This window comes from Anser cygnoides, chromosome 2 (genome assembly GCF_040182565.1).
Source record: "Anser cygnoides isolate HZ-2024a breed goose chromosome 2, Taihu_goose_T2T_genome, whole genome shotgun sequence".
In the NCBI taxonomy this organism is placed as follows: Eukaryota; Metazoa; Chordata; class Aves; order Anseriformes; family Anatidae; genus Anser; species Anser cygnoides.
The window spans coordinates 101,412,501-101,440,000 of NC_089874.1; the positions used below are offsets into that span (position 1 = coordinate 101,412,501).

Genomic DNA, 27,500 nt, shown 5'->3' on the forward strand with positions numbered 1-27,500 from the left:
AGCAATGTAAGTTCATGACACCATAAAATTTGGGAAGTATGGGGACACTGTGCACTGATAAAATGCCAGTGTCACTTGCTCAAATTAAGAAACACTTTCAGATCTGGTTTAAACTCAAATTAAGAAAGCCATTTTTTAAAGAGATTATTTTTCAAATCAGAATTATTCCCAGCACTATCACCTCACATGATCAACCAGAAGACAGCCCCATTGTAGCAAAATACGGAAAACATACTTGTGTTGCTTCTTTCATTAAAAATAACTCTTTTAAAAAACACCAAAAACAAACCAAGAAAGGAACAAACAACAACAAAATCCATACCCAACAAATATATAAATCCAAAAGGCATTTTAACTTTATTATACTAGGAACATGGACAAATGACAATGAAAAACGTAATTAAAATAATTATAATAGATTATATTCAGACTTTCACATTACCCCAAATTCTAAGTTAATAGATAAAATCCAGACCTTGAAAAGGCTTAAACTTTTAGTATGTTTGTCTAACACGGAATAAATATATCTTCTTCTTGTTACAAGCTATGACACTTCAGAGGTGAGGAAAAAAAAAAAAAAAAGGCCAAAAGCTAACCCCCCCAAAATCCCACTCTTTAACAATTCTTTGAAATGTGACCTCCTACGTCATTTAATTTTTGAAAACCCTAAGGTCATGTAACACACTTTCTCTGTCATTTGTAAGTACATTAACTCAGTGGCCATACGACAGTGAAATTATGATAATGGGCTGCTAAAATGGGTCATGCAGACACTCCGTTTCATGTTAGCTTCAAACAACAGTGAGAATATAGTCCAAATCAAATATGACAGTACAAAAGCACATGGTTTACTTTTCTCAAGGCTTTGCCAGTAACTGGGAAGAAGGCTGCAACCACGAAACACAAATGTATTAGCTGAGCTTCCCACCTATGAACTGTCCTTCTGTCTCTACCCATGATGCACTAAAAGAAAACCACCTCCACAAAGAAGCAAACTTTTTAATAAAAGACTGCATTATTGCTTGCAAGGTATCATCTGCATAATACAAAGGTTATCGCTTGACAAAGCCCACGTTCTTAAAATGAAAACAGTTTCATATAGTAAGACCAAGAACAACACAAATCCTCACACAAAAATAATATTTTTTTCTTTTTAAAGTATACAGTCATTAGTACGCACTCCTCCGTTTCTACATTTATGATCCAATGGCTACTATTGCCTGAAGCCTCAGTAATGGAAGTTCATCAGCATACCTAAGTATCCTTCGAAGAGACGAGAATCAAAACATATCTAATTTGATATACGTGCAGAAGCCAGCAAGCCACAGCATTAAAAAATATTATTATTACTGTAGAGTTGAATGACAAAATGATCCTGAAGTGCACGCATCAGGGACAGTTTGTTTATGTTCCTGCTCGTATGAATCTACGGGATCAGGAAAACTGTTGCAAAATTCACATAAGCATGGCAAATCAGGGTTTGTTTGTCCTTTCTTTTTTCATACAGAGCATTGCAGTTGGGAGGAAAAGAATTGCAGTGTTGAGACTCTTAAAGATGATCTCCCGACAAAGCAGGCAAGCCGCACAGGATCGAATTCTGTGCACCAGTTAAAAAGATACAACTGCGTTTAACCCATTGATTTTTTTACGTTATTAATACTTATTAACTACCTGTAATAAAGGCACAATTTTCTATAAAAAGCCCTTTTCTCTTTCTTTGTCTTTTCTGCACAATTTGAAAACTGTCACTCTAATAGTTCCTAAGAGAACTCAAAGCCGTAAGGTTGACGAACACAAAAGCATAGAAACACCATCGCATGCAAAAGTTAGCTGAATAGCACAGATAATTGCTTAGATAATTATTTTGATAGAAGCCCTGCTGAAAGCTCCTATATTTTATCATACATGTTAAGTGTACCTGACCCATCTCCTACATGTGTACACCTATACGACGTGCAAGTTGTTAATTAGTGACTTTTTGCTTTTTCTTTTTGTCTAACGTGAAAAATAGCGTGTGCGGTTAGCCAGAAGGAGAGTGGGCAACCCAGATCTGCAGGCCCGTGTCTGTGTTTAAGCAAACCACGTCTGTCAGACCGGGGGAGAAGCCCAGTTACATAATTCACGTAAGGGGTGTCCATTACGCGCAGAGTAATGCTGCACGCTGCGAGCAGACGAGCGAGCAGCAGTCAGAGAAGTTGCTCGTGAGGAAGATCGCATTGCCCGGCGCCTGCCCGTGAGCTTCCTGAGCCTTATGCAGCCTGACTGACAATGAGATTTAATGTAGCCTAACTATAGTAGCCTTGAGCACAGATGCAATTATAACAGGAAGGCATCGGGAGTTTTAGTGTATTAGACTGCATCGGTCTGTTGCGGGCATCAGTGGCGTGATCAGCAAACGCTCGCTCTCCCAGGCTCGTCCCCCCACCACCTGAAAATTCAGAACATAAGAACCTTCCACTAGTAAGAACTTGAGTAAAGGTCATTTTGTTTTCCTCAATACGATAAAAAATGGCATAGCTAGATTTGACATGCATATGCAAATCAGCACAGAGGGAAATAATAATAATAATAAAAAAAAAACAACTGATTTTCCTTCACACTGGATTACTCTATCTGTATGAAATGTTGATACAAACACCTTGAGTATGAAAAAAAAAACAAACCCACACCATCTCTGTGGTTTAATTGGCAGGATAGACTTAACAGATGTAGCAGAGCCGGACAAGGTTATTGTCTCATGGCAGATGCTAACAAAAATGTACAATGATACACTGCTCAGGAAAATATAAATTCAATTTTTCTGATTGTGTATGTATTTTAATAGATACTTCCATAATTTACATGAACAAGATGGGGAGGAATTTTGCAATAGCCTAGAATAATATATCAATTACAGATAACAGGTTAATAATATCAGTATATATAATGCAAAACAAATGGAAATATTTATATGGGGTAGACAAAGATCACCATCGTTGTTTAATCTGTATACATTTGAGGTGTCATAATATGCAATATGTCACTTAGTGCTTTGATGTGCAATCTTTCTTAGCCTTAATTAATGCTTTCATTTCAAACAGATTTTGAGTATATGAATCTCCTGAATAAATAAATTCTGCCCCCCCCCCCCAAAAAATATCACACCAGTTTATTTCACTACGAAGATAACCAACCCAAATGTTAACTAAATGTCTGTTTACGCGAAGTTTTGAAGGAGAACTTTTGGCAATAGTAAACAGAGACTGTTATTTTGACCGTACTTTTCATAAAACACATGTTCACTCAGAACTACAAAAGGCACAAAGACTGACTAAATACATGAAAAGAAAAATCTCAAGCCCACCTATTTATCACAAAAGGAATCAGGAACTCATGCATTACCTTCTACCTACAATTCTAAACTTTATTCTTTAAGCCTTGTGATCAGTCCAGATAGAGATTTCATGTACTAAAGTAACACAGAAATCTACGCTAATCTAGCAGTAACATCTTTAATTTGTCATTTTCATGGCAGATGTTTCCAGATAGTCTACAGGTCCAGAAATTTTATGTTGCCAGCACAAAAGCAACTGAAGTACCTGACCACTTAAGCCCTCATATTTTAAAATTCATGACAGAAGCAAAGTAAATTTTACTAAAGACTATTATATAATCAATAATTTGTTCAAAACGTTTTTCTCATGGAAAGTTATGATGTTATTTCAAGCAACTGCTTATTACTATGTTATAAAGCATATTCCTCTCCAATATTCTGTTCAGGATCATGAAACCTTGGCAGCGTTATACATTTCCTCTTGATATACAGCAAGAAGTAACAGAGTTTGGGACAGTAATAAAAAGGATTCATCACTTTAAAATAGTTTAACATCCACTGTGTGCATTAAATGTTGGGAAAATGTTTGCAGGAACTACTGCAAAAGAGCCACAAATCTATTTCTTTTCCCTTGTCTGATTGATACAATCAGGAATCCATTTAAATGGTCCTTTAGTGAGCTGTCATCAAACTGCAGCCCATTTACAGAAGGTTAGCTAATTAATGAACTCTTGATTGAAGATTAATTTGGCAACGGTTTTTAATTTTCACCTTAAAACCATGACAAACAATGATGTATTTTAATTAGAGCTTCAGCTATAGCTTGGTGCATTATATACATCTTTGATATTGTAAACAGATCACATCTATTCATTGGTAAATAGATAATAATGTTTAATTATCTGGAAATTAACAAAAGACTAACAATATACCCTTATTTTACACACGTAGAAACAACGTATGCCCATGAAACTAGATGCTTTACCAAAGAACATAGATTCGACCAGTGCACTTCCAAAATCCCTCTGTAACACGTTGCTTTAATAAAAACTACTAAGTGCTAATTAAAAAGAAAGATATGAGTGGGTGTATTCTATAGACATACCTACAGATGTAGCAATCCAACTACCCAGTATAAACCTGCTTCTTATACCATGAAAATAACACTGTCTTCATGTAAACTGTGATATTTCTGCACAATGATCGGTGATTTATTTGTGAAATTGCTAGAATGGTGAAGCCACACAGAGGTCTCAAAGCTCTCGGCCAAGGTAAATAAAGTGTCATAATATATTTAGCAAACAATAATGGAAAAAAATAGAGAAAAACGTCAACAGAAGATGCCAGGAAACAAATAGTGAATAAGGAGAATAAAATTCCTAGCATTTCTTCTCCCAAATAAAGTTACTGTTCACACTGCTACAGCCTAAATAATAGCAGCAAATTTAACTGCCTTTTCAGAAAATCTTCAATCATGTTATTTTTCAATTTATCATCTTAATTTTTGCTACTGTCTTCTATTTACAACTTTTTGTTCTGTTTTTCAAAAGGCATGCCCTTTCATAGCTTTTATTTTATGTGCCATGACCCCCAACTCTGTTATTCTAACCACAAAAAGGCTGCAATGAAACACCATCGTTAAGTGAAAGCAGCAGTTAAGTTCCTGCATATTGTCTGTGTTTTTGTTTGTCTATTTGCTCTAAGGACGGGAAAACGGAATAGCATTTAAGATGCTCATAATAACCATGCTCACAAATAACACAATCAATAGCTCGTAGGTTTTTTTTCCGAAATCATTTTCAACTAACTTGTCTCCTAACAGTGGAGACATAGAGTGCTTTCATCTGTTTGAGATCTGGCCTTTAATTGCTTCGGATTAACATTAAAACACTGGAATGTTTACCAAAAATGTCCTGGCTATCATTTCATGCATGTTATTTCATTTTAAACACTGTTATATATAAATGGCAAAATATTCACTGGTAACAGCAAAGATAAACTTGGAAATTAATTCAGTCTAAGGTCTCACTTCCCCATTGATTATGCAGTCAGGGCTTAGTTAGACAGGTGAAAGGGTCTCAGTCAAACCAGTGTAATATTTGCCAGAGCACTAGAAACTCACAGCACACGTATGTTCTTATCCAGGGAGGCCCCTTTTCTCGGTGAGCAGGTAAGCCTTCCTGTAGAAAAATAATATGTGGAATGTTGGAGCCAAACGTGTGCTGCTGAAAGAGCTCGGGGTTTTGTTTACTTCTGTTTTGTTTTTCAGTGACTTTACTGCAGATGATGTTTCTCAGAGGTTTATGGACAGTATAATCAAATACCAGGGAGAACATGAATTCTTGAACATTTTTATAGCTCATATGTTAATAAGAGTCTTACAAACCCTCATTCTGAACAGACATCTAAAAAGACATGGCATACCCCTATCTTAGTTGTTTACTTACTGCATCCCAGCTAGGTATTATCATTAATAGCATTATTGCCAGAAATGATTATCCCCTGTGGATGTATGGCCTCTTGTATTTCAGTCTGCTCCGATTTTTGATCATATAGAACACCTGTGGAAACTACATAAATAGCTAACCAAAAGGTAGGAAGTACCACAAAAACATGTTGTGATTTGTTTTCTCACGTGACTTAGTATCTGGAAAAGGGCAGGAGAAACAGCAGGAGCAAGCTGTCCATGCACACACAAATGTTCCTAGAGCTATAAAAAACAATGAAGAAAGAAAATTCCTGGTACACTAACTAACACCTATGAATAAGCACAGTTTACTTTGAGAAAAATAACTGCAAAAGTAAAAGAGACAAAATCAAATTGTATATTCACTTACACAGGTGTAAAATTTAGGTGATATGCCATGGGTATAACAGAGCAAAGAAGCTGGCCCACAGAATGCATCTTTTTAATCCTGCAAATGTTCCCCTAACCAGGCTGAAAAAAACATACAAGGTTAGAGGATAAGAGATCAGGCAATGTAAAATCAGTGCCACACAAAGATTTGAGAAGCAGCTTTCATCAGACCTGTCCAGTTCTAGATGTTTAAAATCGTCTGTGTGAAAGGAAAGAGAAGACAGAGGAAAATCACCTCCTTGTTCGAAAGAAAATGTTAGTTTTTTGTAAAATTATTTTAGTTTGAGTGGGTTGTGAAGAGCATTAAAGGAAATGAACAGAAAAAGTGTTTTCATCAGTTGTTAGCTCGTGCTTGAAAAGCTCAAATACTGTTTCATTTTAATAGTTCAATCTCAGCATCTATGTATTCCTCGGTGAAGAATACAGGCGTTGACAATGCAAAGAACCTGTGAGGTTATAGGTAGATGAGAAGAGCACAATAAGCATTAGCTGGCAGTACTTTCCTTCCCGATGCAAGGGCACAATGAGGTTCTGATCCAGCGCACTCAATGGAACATTTCTCGTTAACAGGAATGTGCTCTGAGGTACATGCAACGTTCTCCCGTTTAGGTCCGCAGCTCTTCGTCGGTGGCTGAGTGACCTACTCTGTATTATTCAATATGGTTAAGTAGTGTGTACATCGGCTATCGTAATTTAAAACAAAATCAAGGCTATAAAATAAGCCGCATTTGTTCCTTTTATTTAGAAAAGTGTAATTTTGTTTAGATTACAACTTCTGCTGCTGCTTCACAGTGTGTTTTGTAAAACTCTTAGGACCTGCTCCTACCACGGGATGCATATCCTCTGCAAAATACTGCCTGCCCTTAATGGCACCAAGGGTAAATCATAGGAGGTACTGAGCAAATCACAGAAGCAGGCCCTTATTCACTATGTCATCCTGCTGTCAAATCTTCGCTAAAATGTGAGGGGAAACCTCGAGGCTTTGCCTTTTGCTGTTTGGTTGTTTCATAAAAATTATCAAGTGATGGCAAAATGCAAATATGTGAAGCTTTATGTTTTCTGATCCAAACATGAATTTACTTAAACAGGGAACCTCATAAGTATGTTATAATACTAAAATACAAGAGGTCATGCATCTACAGAGGATAATCATTTTCAGCAATAATGATAAAAACATTAATACTTAGCCAGGAAACAGTATCAATCAAGTTAGCTGCAAAAAGTATTTTAATCACAAACCGATTTACAGAAACACTTTATATACGTACAGCGCCCATTTGCAGCTGTACTGGAAAGTAAAATCTGAATTTTCTGAATAGATTCTGTCTGAAGAAAAATATAACACTGCACTAGTGCATAGTCTATGACGTAAGAAATATCAGACAATAATGTGTATGAAAGGTATACACAGGTAGTGAAATTCATGCTGCATACTCAGTGACCTTTAAAGAGGCAAACCTCAGATATCTAATAAAATGCACTTCTTGACTCTTTGGATGGGACTACATTTACAAGTAAAAGACCTCCAGATGTTTCGTACAGCCTTAAACCAAACTCCAGAATCTGTTAGGATTAACATTTTTCATCCAAACTCCTTACTGCATAATGGACATTTTAGTCCTATAGAAGTGTCAGGCAGTTCTAGAGTGAGCTTCTCTGCATATCAGAAACCTGCCTGCCACTCATGGTCAGGATCTTGCTTTCCTGCAATTAATCTACAAATATAAATCTGAGATTTAAGTGTGCAGATTTCAAACCAAGAATTACCTAAAATATCGGTAAAATATTTAAATTGTGAATAGACATATATATAAAGCAAGGTATATGCTTAACCTCTGAGAAATTCAGTAACTGTCTCTTTCTGACATGTATACATACTTGTCAACAGAAGTCATATACGTGTGGCAGAGGAACACACACAGATGGGTTCACAGTTGCAGAAAGAGGACCTGAGCTTCAGACTACGTTAGAAGATACATAAAAATATGGACTGCTTACTCAAAAGTATCAGAGACCATTACAAACAGGTTAAAACAGGATATATAATAAACCAGTTATCTAATTTTAACAATATTACCTAAGAATAAGCTTGTTTTCAAAAGAATTTCAGTACTGGAACTCAGTAAATAATGTATCACATGTATAATGTTTCTATTAGATTTCTCTTGCCTTTAGGAGAACATAGCTACCTACTCTCAAATGTTTTAATTCTTCCTTGAAGGACCTAAGAAAAAGAAAGATCAGTTTCCAAAGATTATTGTGTGTGTGTGTGTGTGTGTATACATATATGTTGCTGTTTTTTTTTTTTAATTTAGAAAATACAATCTACTGGTATTTCTTTGCTGATTATTGAAAACAGCTGAAACTAACACAATCCCTTTTTGTTTACTTCTGCATTTGTATGCCGGCATCAAAGACACTGCTAAAAGCTGGGAGTGTTACAGTTTAGTTTTCTGCCAGAGCTTGAATCAGTAAAGGAGAGTTTTTCTAGTGTGTCCTACCAAGCCTGAGTCTTCTTATACAAGCAAAGAAAAACAAAAAAAAAAAAGAAAAAAAATTATCCCACCAGTGCCCATAAAAGGGGGAATTGAGATCCATGAACCTATTTATCTATTTATTTTTTCTCAGAAGAGATACTGTCGCATATTGTTAATCTTCATTTTCAAAGAGAGGTAAAGAAGAAGAGGCAGCATTTGGAGCAATCTATCACTGCCTTAACCAAGAGAAAGCCAGCCTTGGGGCTGGCAAGTTTTGGAGCAGTCTTCCCTCCCTCTTGCCTGCTTTTGGCCATTGGAGCTAAGAGGTGTTTTTTGTTTTATTATTATTATCATTCTTTACCTGCTTCCAAACAAGTATTTGTCTGTATTCCTGGGCTTAATAATTATAATTATAAATCAATGTGCATTAACAAAATACATTTATAAGAGCTTACTTGGCTTGCTATTTACAGCATTATAAAATAAATATTATATAAACAATCCCAAGAGGCTTCTATTACCTTTTCTCAAAATCATTTTATGATTATCATCTCATAACCATTTCAGAAACAGACCATGTAGCTTTGTAAACATCTATTCAAATAATTTTGAATTTTCTCTCCATTGTCCCACTATGGATATTTAAAAATAATAAAAAATATATCCCTGGGCCAGGTTACAGGGCACAGGAAAAGACAATTGGGCTCAAACTTGCCATACCATAACATTAAGGACAGCAATGCAGCCAGCTCTGCATGATCTTAAGTAAAAGGGCAGCTCATACTGAGCAAGAAGCATGCCTTTAGATGTCCGCCAAATGTCTTGATGGTTGATGCTTCAACATAAGGATGATTAAGAAACCACACATCCTACCAAAATACTGCACTCTAAAACTTGGAATAAATTCCCCTTTCTCTAGCTGCAACATTTCTGAGCAGGGCTTTAGCACTCCATTATTGTGAATGTTTTTTGGCCCAAGGCAAAAAATATTGACAAAGTTCCACCTCCAAGACAGTTATTGTCTCTGTATACTTGATAGCAGCCTTCAGAAGTTCACCTGCCAGTATTAAATCCTTGGTTTGGGTGAGAGAAGTAAAAATTTGCTAGCATTCCAAGCTATTTTACTGTAGCAGCAGCTACAGCAGCAAATCAAATTGTTCTTTCAATTAAACCAGTTCAGTGCCTTAGAGAAGAAAGATCTAGCCTTCCTCTTCTCCAAAAAAAACTGCAGTTTATGCCAGGTCTGAAGTTTTTACTACAACTGAGAGGAAAAGGCTCAGATGTTCTTATTCTAGTGGTCAATAATCCACATCACTACGCACACACACCAAAAAAAAAAAAAAAAAAGAAGCATGTCAAGCCATTTGCATATAACTGACAGCCTTTGCTAGAAGCCTGTGACATTCAAGTAGGCTAGGTGCCAAGGTCTTCAAGGGGGCCATCACTAGGTTTGAGCCTTCCTTTTGCCAGCAGCATGCACCAACAGATTTGCTAGAAGCCAGCAATACATCGAAACATATCAGAGAGCAGGATCAAAAAATATGTCATGATGACGTCCCAGATTTAAGCAGGCCAAAGAAAACACTTCAAGATGTACTAAACATCCTGAAAGAAAGGAGTCAGGCAAGTAAAATCGGAGCCTTACAGCAGCTGAGAGCAGGGCCTGATAACAGCAAGGAAAGGAAAGCTCATTCATAGAAACAAGTATCATTGTGACTGCTCTGAAGCGAAACACTGCAATGCAAGTTTATCTGGTTCTGAATGAACAACAAAATGCCTTACTTTTCTGCATTCCCCAGATAAAGACATCTATCCAAGTACACAGCAACTGCCCCACATATGTGCAGAGTTTGTTTGCATGTGGAACGTGGAATGACAGCAATAGTTTACCTTGCTCTGTTTTCTTTTTCTCGTTTGTTTTTCAAAACAGTTCTCGCTCACTGGAATGAGCAGTGAGATAACTAAGATGACATCTGCTAACAGAATGTGTAACTGTCACCGTCCCACAAAGGGGACTGAGAGACCTGTGCGGCAGGATCCCCTTAAATGAGATGGCCATGGCTACACAACGATGGAAACCAAATGACCCCTCATGGGTAATCTATCCAGGTTAGAGAGGAGGTCACTGCAGGGGCACTACCAAAAGGCATGCACTCTGCATGGGAGAGCAAAAGCATGTCCAAAACCTGCATTTCACAGGCATTAACTTCAGAGACTGCAAACTCTTTCCCTGATGCTTTTTAAAAGAAAACTTTTAAACATCATAACACCCAGCCAATGCCTTAGTTTGAAACAAAACATAAAATCCTCTGCCTTTCCTGTAAACACTTCATACAGCCATCATGGCAGGAGACATGAGACAGCTTCAAATTGACTTTTATGTTGACTTTACGACAAACCACCTTTTCTGCATCTGTGTGAACATGTGGCCTTATGTTCAGAACAGAAAGGTACCACCACCTGCCCTGAGACTACCTTAATCAGGATCAGAATAACACTGGCTGAGCGTATGATGGCCAGGCTCTCTAAGAAGGAAGCCCACCCCTCAATGCCCACTCAATTTCATGGAAGTTGAGGACGCTCAGTATTTCACAGGATCAGGCCTTATGCTGGCATAAAAATGTTATTCAAAACTGGACCACTAAATGGAGAACTATTACAGCTCTTAACAGAGACTCTTCCTTTTTTTTGCTCCAAACTTGTTCGGTAGATAAAAATTTAGGTGTGCTGTATCACCTGCTTTACCTACACAATACTTTCACTGGCCAATTTCAATATGTTTCTGAAAACATAAACATCCTGTTTCCCAGTTCTAATACATTTTCTGCCATGTTCCTCTCCTTCACCATTTTCTCGATCCTTCCAGTTGTACACACAAACACACGCAGACTCCCCCATGCCAAAGGCAGAGGAGTAAATCCAGCTTCCCTTCACTGATTATGGGACTGGTTTTAATTTGTGCAATAGTCCTTTTGATAACAATGCCTAGTTAAAACTTCCATTAAAAGTCTGTATCAGTCATTTAATGGAGGAAGAATCTAATAGGGTTCCATTGGAACTCCTCCATTAACTTTTAACAGAATTCTTTCTTATAGTCAGTGTTGTAAAACAGGGATATTTCACAAATTTAAGACCAGGCTCATTCTCCATGGGGTGACAGTTAGGTCATCGCTTCCCAATCTTTTTTTGGGTAACTACATCAGTTCACCATCTGAGCTGCAACAATCAGTCTCTTCACAACTTATTAATTGCAACTTGCACTCACTCTCTCTCACTGGACTTAAAATCTCAAAGTGCCCTGAAAGTCCCAGTTGTATGGCTGGTCATAACGTATGTAATAAAAAGCACAGCCACCAGTTTCCAAAAATATATATATAAATTTACCAACCATTACCAATCAGGGACTAGACCTATCACAGTATGTATCTGTCCAACCTTTGTTCAAGAACCTGAACTGCCACGGTGATGAACTGATTTCTAAAGAGATCTTGGCAGATCTGTCCAAAAACCACGCTGTATCTATACTGGCACACAGATCAGTTGCTAGAGAATGGTTGCATAGGTGATACTCTTCCACACTTAAGTTTACTGGGAAAAGAGCACACAACAAAACTGAGACCAGCTTCCTGCAGTCATTAGCCACTCTACACATTCATAAGATTGCCATTATCAGCACTTACCTAATGTTCTTTGGTAAGTAAATCTCAAAATCCTTCACACAGGAAGGTAACTACTGCTAACTTCATTTCACAAGTGCAAAAACTAAGGCCCAAGGAAGAGAGGAAAAGAGCCCAGGTTTTCTAATTCCCACCCTTCGAGACAGATTTTGAAGTCACCAGTCACCAGCAGTGTTCCTTCAGGAACAAGTTAAAATAAGGGAATATTTAGGTTCTTAGTAAAACTCTGAATGGTGGAAGTAAAATTTAGCATGACAGATCTCCAACCACACGAACATGAGGTACAGGTGCATGTGGGAAATTAAAAGGGATTTACTTGGGAGATTCCAGCCCAACTAAGTGAATTGCTGTAGTGGAACAGGTCAAACCTCTGACTGCCATTGCTGGCTTCAAATCCCTCCACCCACAGAAAGCAGGGGGAAATATTGTCGAGATTATCCTCCTGTCATACTTCCAGAATTAAGAATTTCATTAATCACCGAGGAGTTCAAAGATCCTGTAAATCTGATTCTGTTCGCACTTTAACCAGCTTGACACTGATGCAGCTGTGAATCCATTGGCTGCAAATGAGGTACCCCAAATTGCATATGCATAACTAAGAGGAATCAAGTTTGTAAATGTTATGATTTCCTTAGTCTCAACTGGCAGTCTCAGCAAACTTGAGATGGAGTGCTGAAAATCGACCTGGTGTGTTTCGCAGAGCCTCTTTGGAAGAAAATAGGAACGAAAGCAATTCTTTTTTCATTCTACCCTGCACAAGCTTAAAAAAAAATCAAAATGCAATAAAATGTCCCTAAGATACATGTGGTTGTATACACACCTTTCTCAAGATGTAGAATCAGTCAGCGTTTGGCCTTGTGCTTCACGATACACTGAACTAAGCAGATGTTTTACTATCATTCTGCAGGATTTTACTCACAAGTTTGTTTATACATAAATACACACACACATGCACACACTCAAAAGCTTTTCTTGGGCTAGATAATATGCCCCAGAAGTGCAGACAAAAAATGGAAAAAGATAAAAGAACAGTGCTCTCTTTCTTCACAATATTTTTATTATCTGGAAAAAAAGACAGCAAGGAAAAGTTCTGGGAGTGCAGGGTTTTTGTTTCATCCAGTTCATCATGTTCCACTCCAATGAAGAAAATGGAATTACGCAAAGGAAAGGCCAATGAAAACAGGCAAAATAGGAAGGTTTCTAAACAAGAAGAAAAAAGGTCTCACAAAAATATAGTATGAAGAAAGAAACATGTTTGTATGTGTGAAATCATCTAAGCTTCACCTAAACTTTTGGACAACCTCTTCCACCTGTCTCCAGCATAACCACCGGGAAATGTAACCAGTAGCTAAGTAGAATAGGAGACAATGGTTTCTCATATAGGAAACTTGTGACAGGAATATATCACAGAAAAAAATTAAGGAAATCTTAATTTAGCCATTCAGTCTTAAATTACATCAGGATTAGGCTATGAATGCTCTCCAACCCATTTTCCACCATGCAGCTACACTTGTATCTGCCCTGCCCTTCTACAGCTCACCACCCATTACTGCATCCTTGTACTTTTACATTATGATTGTACATCTCAACATCCCACTTGCTGTTTGCCTTAAAAAAAAAAAAAAAAAAAAAGAAAGAAAGAAAAAAGAAACAATGGCAAAATGTAGCAAAGTACCAGATCTCCAGTGCTATTGAATCAAGCACAGAGAGAAATGATGGTTCCAGTCATCTTGCTTTCAGGAAAAAAGAAAAAAAAAAAAGGCTTTGAGACTATTGTCTTTAGGAAGCAGGGAAACTCGAGAACAGATTTATCCCCAGTGTTTTAGCATGCCAGACAAAGATGAAGGCTGATAGAATGAACTGCTAGTGCTTTAGATTCATCTTGGGTACCAAGAGGTATCTAAAGTACTTCATGGTTACCATGTCAGGCAAAGACTACAGAGCTGCAAGTTTCTAAAGGATATGTATCACTTCAGAACATTTCACTCACTGTACACCTGTACATATACAATTTACACTGGTGTTCAATCACAAAGTACTTCCAAGAAACTGGATTTAGTCTGTGAAAACAGGATAGCTGAAGCTCAACTTATTTCTAAGAACAAATCGAGTTACATCTGGTGCAGTCTGCCAGTGAACATGGATTCAAGTGATGATGTTGGGACTTTGCACAGAAGCAGCTGAGGAATGGAGATACGTTCTGTTTGCTGATAGGAGCGGTAATCCCTGCTGCTGTGGGAGCGGTAACCTTCAGCACAAGGGCAGCTGCAAAACAGTGGTGATAGTGAGAAATTTTCACAGTTATTTTTGCTACATCTTTGGTCTCAGCAAACTTCCCATAGCACTGACAGCACCATAAACTCACGGGGCTTTGGCTAGATGCATATAAAACACAAGCACACAGCAATCAATCAAAGGCACAGAAAGATGGAAATGGGCAAGGTGGCACTGTGCTGAGGAAGAGGATTACAGCGACTATACATTTAGCTGATTTTTTCCTAAAACTGCTACAAACAGTATCCTCCAATCTAGAAACCATCTAGAAGAAGAAATCAGAACCTGTTAAAGTACAAAGCATTGCAGGGATGCTCCTGGTTCAGTCTTATTGAAAAGTAATGTTTTATTCCCATGTGCTCTTTCCAGAAAGAAAATACATTGCAAGGGGACCAATCTGGAAAGATGTATCTTAGCAAAAGCTAAGTTGGGAGTGCAGCATGTAAGGTAGGGCTTTCCTTGTGTAAGCTGAGCGGGTAACCTGAGGAACTGGGCAGTTCAGCTGAGGAAGGGAACTGTACTTCATCGGGATCTACTAGAAATTGGGAACCTTCAAAAAGCAAATGCTTATGATTATATAAGGAGAAAGAATTAAGAAAGACTGATGACAAAAATTTATCTCTGTCCCAGACAGATAATGGAGTAACTGGCCTGTTTATCTGATCATCCAACAGTTTTTACTCCATCTACTTAACAGATCCCTAATGAAGCAAATTAAAAGTTCAAATGAAGAAGTATTCTTCAAGCATGATGTCACTTAACAAAATACAATGTAGCTCGTATGCTACATACTGCCTGTAATGGAATACAGGAATAATGTAATGGAATAAGGGATAATCTTTATAAGAAAGGATAAACCCTACAAAGTTTGCTACAAGACTTTACTTTTATAGTGTCTCTCCTTACCTTTTACCCCATATTAGCCCTTCATCATGATCCTTAACTTTGGGGGCAGAGTCTGTGCTCAAAGTTTCTGAACAGTGACTAACTGAACAGGCTCTGATCTTGATTCAGAGCCTCTAGACAAAATGTTTGTTTCTCTAATCAAAAATAACAACAGTAATTTTACAAGTATATAAATGTAATTTTTAAACAAAGCCAAAGACTGTTTAAAAATCTAGCTAACGAGAAAATCCAGGATTTAAATGCTCGTGTTGCCTGCAAACTTTAATTCAAGTAAACTGTTCAAAACCACCAAGAGGCGGCCTCATGGTGCTCTGTGACCTCCTGAGGAGGGGACGCGCAGAGGAGGCTCCGGTCTCTGCCCTGGGATCCGAGGGCAGGACGCAGGGGAAGGGCACAGAGCTGGGCCAGGGAAGGGTCAGGCTGGGCACTGGGAGCCGTGTCTGTGCCCTGAGGGTGCTCTGGCACTGCAATGGGCTTGCTAGGGAGCTGGTGGGTGCCCGTGCCCGGCAGTGTTCAAGAGGTGTCTGGATAATGCCCTCAGTTATACGCTTTAACTTTAGGTTAGCCCTGAAGCAGTCAGGCAGTTGGCCCCGATGATCTTTGTAGGTCCCTTCCAACTGGACTAGTCTACTCTAGTCTAGTTTAGTCTAATTTTCGAAATTTGTTTAGGTTTCTCTCTTTTCTTCCTGTTAGAAATGCATCAATAAAGGAAACGCACATGCTCTGAATAGCACTAAAATTTGCAAGAACAGAGGCATGTCTCTGCAGCTTGATGAAAAAATTCTACATTACACATAATACAACCAACATGTAAATATAAAGGCTGAGGATCCAAAAAAAAAAAAAAAAAAGTACAAAGAGTACAGTCTACTGGATATACCTCAAATGCAGAAACACCTGTGCTAATTACATCACTGACACAAGATAAGTGCACAGCAATCAGACGACAAAGTGTTAACAGTCAGTGAGTTGCCATGTAATTACCATTGCATCCAATGGAGTTATCCAGTACTGTATGTCCCGCATTGTTCGTGTTATTAAGTGGTAACTATCAAATTACCACGTGTCATCACTGTAACATTAGGTTGATCCACTATGGAAATTCATTCTGCTCAACAGCAGTCCAAATTCTTCATTTTGTCCCTTTGGTGATGAGGACAGGTGGATTACGTACTGAGCTCTACTAAAGGCTAAAGGACTAGGTTAGGCACTTCATAGATTAAACTTGATCAAATAGCCTGATTCTGCCACCTTTTCCCACTATGAGTTTCATTACTCTACTGCAGATGGGATAATACTTGACAGGGTACTACTATCTGTCCCAAAGTGATCATTTTCTCCTTAAATTTCCTGTAAAACCTACATCAACTTTCCCTCTCTACAGCTATAGTAGTTGCTATCTTAAAAAAATAAAGTAGAAAAGCAGGTTTTGCCTGCGGTAAATGGAAGTGAGTCAAAGACGTCAGGAGATCCATTTAGGACTTACACTGTTACTAATCTATTTTAGTGAGAAGACAAACAGAAAATATTACTATGATGGGAGGAGAGAGTATTTGTGTTGTGTTATTTTTTTTAAAGGGACAAACAAATATATCATGATAAGCTTTGACTTACATGTTTTCTACATCTATATTTCCGTGCAGAACAAAATTAAGTGTTAGAAGAGTTTTAAAACAGGAATACACACCAGCCTTGGAAACAGTGCAAGCGAGGGAGCAAAACTGCAAGTGTAGCTCTCAACCTGGGAACCTCCCACACTACAACAAACTCATTAGCAACTGCTAACAAGCCACCTGGTGTGAGCCACATGATAAGTGAAAATACAATGGCGAGGATGTTATGAAAATGGTTATCACCCATCAGTGCATTCACTACAAGGAGTATTTTGCACACATATATTTTACATTAACACTTGGAAGGTGCTCAGATGTTATGTGAATGGGAGCCCACACAAGAGCCCACACAGATGACACAGTGGTTTCAAGGGCTTGGGATTGTTCACTATTACCTTAAGTGACATTTAAATATAGCCAAGTATAAATATAAATATAGCCAGTATAGCCAAATTCATACACAAACGGAAGTTAAGGACATTAGGGGGACTAAGACAATTGCACAACAATGTAAATAAAATTTGAAATATTATAAAAGATTTACCAAAATAAGAAGAGAGAGTCCTTTTTTACCATGATTAGGTAGCATATGGCAGAGTCCCTGAGAAGACAAGACACTTACTTTTTCACACAGGTTAGCAGAATAAAATATACAGTCTGGGGAAAGTAAGATCTACTGACAACTACCATGTGTCATCTTCGCTAGGCCTGGCCTCATGTTTGCAAGTGTGTATGACTTAACGTAGAGGTAAAACAAATCTTTTTTTTTTTTTTTTTTCCTTCTGAAGAAAGGCCTGAGGACTCAGAAAGACCTGAGGCAATGAGCCTTTTCTTAGCAGAACACTTCGACCCCAACATCTGCAGCTCATGGCTGAGTTCTTGGAAACACGTCATTGATAGGGAAGGGCAGTCCTTTGGCTACATCTGGTAAAAATGGCTTGAAAGACGTTTCTTTGCCAAAAATTGCTCACTTCACTTCCCCTTTTGCACTTCCACACAGAGCACTTCTTACGTCTTGCTACATCTCTCTGAATCTCAAGAGTGGCTCAGTGGCTCAAGTTTACAGCAGTGGAGATGTATAAAGTTTTCAAGTATCAGGCACTAACAGCTAGCTAGCAATTATATATTTTATTGTCAAATCATGCATTGTTGTCTCTTCAGCAATTTACCTCCACCTTTTCAGTATTTTCTAGAATCTCCCCTCATGTGCCAGTAGTTTCAAAGTTGTTTAATAAGGAATGGCAGTCAGTCGAGCCAAATGACAATTGGAAGAATAACACCTTGCAAGCAATCTCAAGAAGACCAGAAGCGAGAAATGGAAACAGGTTCATGTCCTCATATTACGTCCAGGTTGTTCGTACACTGTCAAATATAGTGCCTCCACCTCACAAGGCATATTGTTCTGTTTATAGTAACAAACATGGTGGAACAGTGTACACGTAATTCAAGAGGTTTCACCACTGTGTCCTCTAGCTCTGCTCTAAGGGGAGACTGTGAAAGAGTAACAGCATCCTAGCCTCGTCTACACTACTTCTTGCACCATTTATTACCCCAGCAGTTTCTGTACAAAGAACTTTTATGTGAGGTTGTGAATATTTCCATGACGCAATGACCAGTTAATAATAAGTTTCGGGCTAGTGCTACCTGCGGTGCTCATTGCAAATAATGAAACAAGTTATGGAAGGGGGAGAACAAGGACATTGCCTCTTTAATTTTGCATGCATGATAATGTTTTTAACCACTAAGGTCATACCTGCATGTGATGACTGACAACTTTTCAGCTTGATTCAAAGCAAACAGCTGTTGGTTTGATTGCCTAGCAACTAAAAGTTGATGGATGACCCTTAAGATGGATAACTACCATAAATCACCTCATTCAGACTCTCAGGGAAAAAAATTAAAAAACAATGGTTTTCATGACATTTGCTGCACTCCATAATGTGCCATGATAAATTTGGCTGCCTTATGGATGCACAGTTGTGGCTGCTGAAATTAGACACTTTTGTTTTCTGCATTCTGCACTTCTTGTAGCCCCCTCTGTAAGGTGTGTTCATACTAATATACTCCACTGTCAGAAGAAAGCAGAATACCAGAAGCTACTGTCAGTCACCACAAGGCAGGGAGAATCTGTATTGAATCTCTGCATCACCAAACAGCTTTTAATCAGGAAACAGCAGTCTTATATCATAGCTATGGCACTGGGCTACATGCATTAATAATGGTTACAATATATTTAGTGTAATGACTTGACCCCGGTCAACATTATTGATGCTGTGATTAATATGAATTTGATAAACTGCTTCCTCTTTGAAGACATTTTGTATGTTTCTCAAGCAAGAGAAAAATACTTTTTATGTATAAGTAAATACAGGAGGACTTCACAAAAGCATTCTGATCTCAGCTGCACAGGTGTAAAAACAGATTTCTCAGGATTTATACTAGCATCCCTGAAACTGGAATCTGGACCACAAAAAAAATAAAAATCCTCATTTTCATCTCATTAATAGGAAAAAAAAAAACGTTAACCATGATTCTAAATGGAAGACCATATTCTTCCCAGAGAGTGTTCAGACAGAAAGGGAAATTCCCTTTTATTGTTCTAGATAATAGGATTTCTCTGTTTGTTATGTACAGAATACATATGCATTCAAAAACAGATGTTCATAATTGTTTCCATTGTTTGGATTTTTTTTTAAACTCTTGAGCTTGACTATTCATATGAAAACTCTCTTACTGAATTTGGTTTATGACAGCAAAGTGATTTCTGGTTTTGTTTTAGAAAAAAAAAAAGGAGATAGTTTAGTGCAAGATTTAGTATTTCCTCGTGGAAGTGTTGTCTTACATGTTAGTATGTGAGGAGTTCGTCAAGGACAACAAATGTGGCAGAACTACCTTCCTCTTAGCTGATACATGTCAGCCCACGTGAATAAACTGCTGTCCAATGTAAAATTTTTGGACAGTACTGTAATTCCCAAACTGTGATACATGACCCATTGAAGGGGGGACAAGTAAAGAGGGACCCAAGCTATGGTTAGAGGCATGAAAAAGAACTCAAAAAACTGAATCATTCTGAAATGGAAGATAATGAAAATTAGAAGTCAAATGGAAAATAAGTAATTTCAGCTGGGGAGCAGGGGGTTACCTGGGCAAAGCAACTGGGGAAATGATGGTAAGGAAAGAAAGTTTCAAGTTGGGACTGAGATGACGGAATTCTTGGGGAAGCATGCTTGAGATCTGCTTGTGCTGCCAGCTTCATGTTGTATCCAGATCTCTGCTACCACCTTCAAGAACCTTCCCCTTTACTGAAGTCAGCTGAGCATCTTCTGAATTCAAATTAATTCACTTCTAAAAATCAAAAGTCATGTTTCAAAGTGTGAAACACATTCTAATAGACTCAGTGAAGCACAGAGAGGTGTTGGTGGTACAAGATCAGAAGTAATGCCTTAGCTGAACCATGCCTTGAGATTTTGAAAAGGTTGTAAGCATTTTTACTAGAACACATATTCTGAAAATACAAGGTATGTTTTCACTTGCAAGATCCAGAACTTCATTTCTAAGTTTTACATGGAGGTGGAAGGTAAGCACAGTATGCATCAGGCTGTTTAGGTCTGCTGTATATCTCAACAATCAACAGTGGTGATGGTCCACAAGGTACATGTGCAACTCACTAGAGTCTCTTTCTTTGTACCATACCTCAAGCGGTAAGTGCCCATATAGTTTAGATGCTCTGCCTCTCAAGCAGAGATGAAAGCAGCAATGTAACAATGCTAGTTGGAATGCAATTTATTTAGAGCTTCTGAAATTTCAGATCACAGCATTCTATAATCAATACTTCGCGTTATTCAGCCACAGCACCCCTGCAGCTGAGAACCTAACTAGTATAATTCACACAAGCAAGAGTCTCAAGTGCACCTAGATGTGTTTCACATAAAAGCACTCATATGTGTATAACATTCAGGCGCAGTCTCTATTTATTGTCTCAGCTTTAAGTCCCGGATGCCTCCGTGAAGGACCCACTAAAGAGGACAAGACGGCATGCTGGCCCTTTAAAACTGAAATGCTTGTTTCCTTTCCGTAAGAAAAGTAAATCATGCTATAGTGAGTGGAGCTTTGAAAAAGCATCCATCCATTAAAGTTCATGGATCCTCGTTTCCAGATTGTCCCTCCCCTGGCTGTGTCTCAAGTTACAGCCTTGTACAATCCAAGTCTAAATAATATTCACTATGATAAATGACACCATAACTCCGATATCCACAATCAATCTTTGCTTTAAAGATACATCCATCTTCAATAATGTTGATGGGGATTCTGTAAAATGGGAAACGTGACTGTTTTCCCGACCTCCTAACAGTGGGGGAAGGAAGCTCTGAGTGATGGCTGTCAGCCCACATCTGGCTGCAAAAATAAATTAGCCTTATGTAGACAAATGAAAGGACCAGCCCTGACTAGAAAACAGCCACTCCTGAGCAATGGCTAATTTATAGGACTCCTTTCTGGAAAGTTCCTAGCTGAGGCTACAGTCTCCTTAGCTATCTCTTTAAATGATATCTGATGCTGTAAATAACTTCAGCGTGGTAGGAACTATGCAAAGTACAAAGAGTGATTTGGTGGGGGAAGGGGAGGAGACAATAACTTTCTCACATTCTTTGTACATGATCAAAATGTAAAATTCGGCCACTGAAAACACACTCATGCACACACGCAAACAAAACTTTTGTTTCAGCAAAAGTGTTGCTATATTTTGAAAATACTCTCCCCTTTGTTCGACAGACGACTGTTTTCTGCTTTAACTCCTTTGTCATCTCCTGGGCTGCAGGACTGAGGCAGCAGCGTGCAGACATCCAACTACTCGGTGCCAGTGACACCTTGAGGTTGGGGGATTCTTCCCCTTGGTCGGGGCTGCGGACTTCTCCTTGTGCCCACCTGCCCGCTGCTCATCAGGGGAGCGCCTGGGGGTCCCTCCAGGTCACCTCCTGCGGGCAGGTGCCGCACGGCTGGGGCACGGCCCAGGGACACCCTGAGAAGTGACCCACTGCGTTTGTTTCAGCGCCTGGATTCCGAACAGCTTGAAGGAAAATTTAAAGAGGAAGGTGGAAGAAGACTCCCTGTCTCGCTGCCTTACACGAAGCACAAACCCCTACCTGCGCACAGGACAGTGGCTGCCCCTTCTCCACGACTGAAATGCTTTATTCCCTCATTCTTTACGCCTTTGACCTTGCCCTGCTGTGGAAAGACGCAGGACTTTAATTCTGCTGGCGGACAAAATACGGGGTTTACAAACAAACAACCCCCCCAAACCGGGAGAGCTTCCCGGGAGGCGTCGGAGAAGCGGGCGAGGGCAGGCTGCTCCTGCAGCCGGCCGGCCGGCCCCGCATCTGGGCACCGCAGCTCCCCGGGGGAGGTCCGGCGGCGGCGGCGGCGAGGGTTAATTCTGTGAAGGTTGAAGGACTTACAGTAATGCTGTGAAGACAGAAACATCACAGGCTTTCCTGGCAAGAGGCTCGCAGAGGGTAGGAGGGGACTGCGAAATGAACTCTCTCAGGCTTTGTCGTGTACGTTTCCCAAGGCCCGGCCTGGCCCCTTTGATAAATGACACATGTCATTCTGTCAGGGGCTGACACTGCAGCTGGGAGGGCCGGTGATGTATGGCTCCGCTGAAAAGGAAATCAACTTTTTGGCACCAAGCAAGACTGTGCCCTGTGTAAGGATTTTGTTTCTCAAAAAGTGAAAGATAGACTTAGGATTAAAAAAAAAAAAAAAAAAAAAAAAAGTTGAAAAACAGATTGAACGACAGCTTACACTTAACATAAATTAACTCGGTAATGGTGAAATGTGCTAGCCTGTGATAAATAAAAGCTACATTAGTCAATTATTAATCACACTCCAACTTGTAGCCAAAACCCATGACTTAAATCTGAGGCCTGAGCTGCCTTACAAACAGATAAGACAGTGTTTGATAGATGTCTTGCATAGTGTAATCAGGAAGGAATCAAAGGCTTAGTGGTTTAACCAGGGGGAATGTGGAAGGTTCTGGAAACTGAGACTGGGTAAAGTGGATAACTGGATTGAAAGCGCCCTTTCACTGGGGATACAGTATATCTTTTGACTGCTTAAAAAGAGAGAGACAGAGAGAGAGAGAGAGAGAGAAGGGGGGAGAGAGACATATCTGAATTTGGTTTAATCTTTTTTTTATATACAGGAATGTCTCAAAACTGTATTTCCCTTCCCCACCTCCCACCACCACCACTGTGTTAAATCATTTAAATCTGATCACTATTAAATGGATTCTCACCGAGACATCAAGTGTTTCAAATATGATCGTTTTGCACGGATTACAATTTAAGCATTTTATTTAATCGAATGAACTCGCATCAGGCTGCAACACATTCATGCAGATACAAGCTGTAGAGAAAAAGCACAAAGCTGCATAAACTAAACGATTCCTATTCAACCAGACTGTAAAGACAAAATAAAGGATTCCAGATACAAAAAAAAATACACATCCAAAAACACCGTGGGGGGGGAGGAGAGGAGAAGGGATGCAGAATCAGAAAAACAGCCTTACGCCCATCTGAAAGGCTGAACTTGCACATCACCTTGATGAGATGCAATCACAGACTAGCTCTGGTTTTTGTTTATCCTCTATATGCAGAGCAGTATGACAGCAACTGAACCCAAAGGTGACTTTCATCCCCTGACCAGAGAGAGAACTGGCACAAGACCCATGTAGCAACAAACTACCTAGGGGTTGGGCTGAAAAGCTCCTAGCTTTCTGTTGGCCCCCTATCCAGCAGTGAAATTCAGACTGGGCACGCGTTTCACCATCTTCCTCCCAGCATGGATGCTCTCCTGCCTCCTCCATGCCCTCTACAACATTGCATCATTGAAAATTCAAGGTTTCGTCTGATACATCCCGCCTGCAATAGAAGTATTTCTTGGATGAGTTGTAAACTCAGATCCTGATCTAGCAATGGGCTGTACATGGGCGCACCCCTGTGACTGCATGAAGCCGGCTGCTGGATCAGGGTGTTCGGGACAGGTAAGTCTCTTTCTAGCATCAGTTGTGTTTTCACTAGCAATTAATAGAGAGTGTCACTGGGAACGGGGCTCACAAAAGCGCTTAGGCACTTCCCTGGATCAGTCCTTAATGAGCGCTGCTATCAGCTGTAACACTGTATAAATGTTTGTTTCTCGATCACTAATTTACATATACTTTCTATCATTTCTAGTGATGTACCAGTCATATCAGTTCATCAATGACTTTTTCAACTCCCCCGAATCCTCGGACACGATGCATAATTGCAGTATCGCACAAGTGACTAGCTTTTATCTAGGACACAAAAAAGAAGCAGATCCAAATGAGCAAAGTAAACATTCACAACAGCAACCAAGAAGGACTTCATCAGACAATTTCCCCAGCCACAAAAGCACTGCAGAGAAAACCTCTGACCTTTAAAAAGAATAATTTACCTTTCCCCTTCCACACACCATATTACTACTTTATCGTACATAATATGGTAACTTTTACATGTTTTTATGTGGGGCAGGGTCCAATGTGCTCAGTGCTGTACACACACACTGTGAAACAAATGAGCTTTCAATGTTAATCAAGTGAAATTGCATTTTTCAGTTTACACACGCTGTATATGTTTGGCTTTTTTGACAATAAAAAGATGAGAACAAAAATGAAATTATCTATAACCATAAAAATTATGCCACCAGTTATAGCCAAAGTTTAAAGTATGTACACATTCATATGCACGTACGTAGGTACATTAAACGACATACATTCACTTGCCCTCCAACCTGCCGTCAGGATTTTACATGATGAAATAATGTATTACTGTAATGTTACGTACTTGATGCAGTGGTGTGGACTTACCAGTAAACCCGAAAAGCAATCCAGGTTACCTCAGTTTTTAGAAGTAAACTTACAGTTTCACTCAAGCAAAATCTCAGATAATCTCAACCAGCTGAAAATGACAGCAGTTGTCTAGATCAGAGCAGCTATATACCCACTCACCAACTTCAAGGTGGTGCAGAGAGTGCTTAACTGAGGAATTTAAAAACAAAACAAAAAAAAGCACAAATTTCAAAGTAAACGAAATAGGGAGATCCTTTGAAACACAAACTTCAGTGACAGGCCCTACAGACAGTACAGCTATTTTCTCAATGCATGTAAAATTTGACTATAGAAAGAAAGATAAGGAGCAAGGGAAAACTGTGTATTCAAAAACACATGCACACCGTCTGGTGTTTTAAACTTTTGCCTTCCTATTGCTAAAATATCATTTTTTTTAAAGTCCATAAAATTTCAGATAGTGTGCAAAATGTTTATATATTACCAAGGTCTCCCTTTAAAAGGTTTATACTTTTACTTTATGACCTGTCCTTGATTTGACACTTCCGCTCATCAGAAAGGGATTTATAAAATAATCCTGAAGGTGAGGAACAGACATCTGTCAGGGACTGGCTGAGTTTCACTTTGCGAAATTTAAGAAGGGAGAGAAATCCTGTTAAGCTCTCTTTAGTCACCAATAGACATCAAAGGTAATAATTAAAGAAGACAGACGTCATAAAAATAAATTTATGTAGTTCTTTATAATGCACAAGCACTCTAGTGTGTAAAACATCTATTAGAGTGAAAGAAAATACAACATTCCAAATGAGCAAAAATCTGTTTTGTTTGAGGGTTTTTTTTGCCTACTTGAATAACATTAAAAAAAAAAATACAAGTTTAAACTAAAGTCTTTCAAAACCTTTGCCATCTGTGGGTACATGAACTATGGATGACCCCGAATGATTTGCACTCTGCTCAGAATCCCTTAGAAAGCACGGGAAAAAGTATCATTAAGAATGACTGATGACTGCCAGTCATGGTTGACCTCACCCAAGCTTTGGTCTCTGCCTCAGTAATAAGCTGTCCTTTATTAGCACCAACACTCCATAAAAGGGGTGTGTTTAGTCACAGGATAGTGGCCTTCTAATGCTCATTGCTTCTCCCTGAAAGATTGATTAGTGCTCATTTTTACTGCCTTCACAGTATATACAGTGACAGTGCTGCAGAGTGTCAGGGCCTGCAATATTGATGATAAGTACAACTACAAACTAGAGGTTTGGAAAAGGCAGAGGATTGGGAGCTCACTCTTCTTTTCAACTGGAAAACACTACCAAAACAAAAAGAACAAAACACAAGCTCATGTATGAGCTACCGATATTCTGGTGAAGATAAACCCGGGCTAGGGAATTCCCCTTCCCTGAACAAGAACCATTTAAATTATAAAACTTAACAGGAAAGGTTGTATTTTATTTGGTTTTGAAAATGCACAGGCTTTCTTCCTTTCACCTACCAGATGTTAAGGCAAAAAAAAAAAAAAAAAAATACCCAGAAATATGATTATTGTGTTTATTTCTTATACACTGATATTTCAGAATGGCTTTTAAGTAGTGACTTACAGGGAAGGAAAAAAAATCTTTTGTAAGCACAGAGAGTGAATGTTCCTGATTTGGACGCTACTGCAGTGCCCCTTTGCAGCAGCAGGTGCCTCTTTGAGGGTAAAAAAGAAAGGAAACGTGAAGAAAACATGTTGGCCATGTATCACCTTCTGCTCAAATCTGCCTGCATTAACATGACTCTTCTGCAGCTTTTACTCTCATATTCGAAGTCAATGGGATCGTTGCAAATTCCTCCAGTGAACTTAAGATCTGATGTATAACCTGGCATCATGGGGGAAGGACTGTATGGCAGAATCATGTAACATAGTATGCAATTCCATGCAGTGCAAAGAATATTTAAAGTAGAGCAAGACCCAGATGTGTTCCTTGCAAAGCATCAGCACCGCAGTGATGAAAGAGCAGGTAAGGATTCATGAACTTTTTCATATTAAGAAATTCCAACCTGAATACATTACTTGGAAGAGCCATGCCTTGACTTGATTTAAAAAGTAGAACAGAATTGAAAACAGTCTTTAAAATGGGTGTTTTAACCAGAGACTTTATAGCATACGAGGCCAGCTCAAAGTTATACTGTAGTAGTTTAATATGGAACAACTTGTCCATATGGCTCTTCCTGGGAACGAGTCATTTCACATGTTACAGCAAGATACAGCTGAAAAAAGGCATGTTTCACTGTTACTTTTATATAGCTGGGAACTTGAGCACAGCAACCTCATACCAAAAAGTATTACAGCAAGAGTTTACTGCATTAATAATAGGATGCCCTACTGCTGTGACACATTCTGTACTTTGAAATAAATATTAGTCACAATAGTTAGGTTTTAAATTCATATACTTTAAAGCTGAGCTGTAACTATGACACTTGCAATAGTGACGATTTGCCAATAAAGCCTATTAACCATTTCACAAAGAGCTCCTTCTTTTATT

General features: G+C 38.9%; 1 protein-coding gene across 2 annotated transcripts in view; it reads right to left on the reverse strand.

Annotated features, from left to right (window-relative positions):
- The window catches only part of TSHZ1 (teashirt zinc finger homeobox 1), a 54,215-nt gene that overhangs the window by 16,302 nt on the left and 10,413 nt on the right, over positions 1-27,500 (reverse strand). Inside the window, exon 1 of one of the 2 annotated variants that reach the window (XM_013181183.3) lies at positions 22,571-22,702. The exons of the other annotated variant lie outside the window; for it this stretch is intronic. Within the exon in view, the coding sequence (XP_013036637.3) occupies positions 22,571-22,595 (25 nt within the window). The 5' untranslated portion in view covers positions 22,596-22,702. Of the gene's footprint in view, positions 1-22,570; positions 22,703-27,500 lie in introns of those variants that run through there. 2 annotated transcript variants of the gene reach the window in all.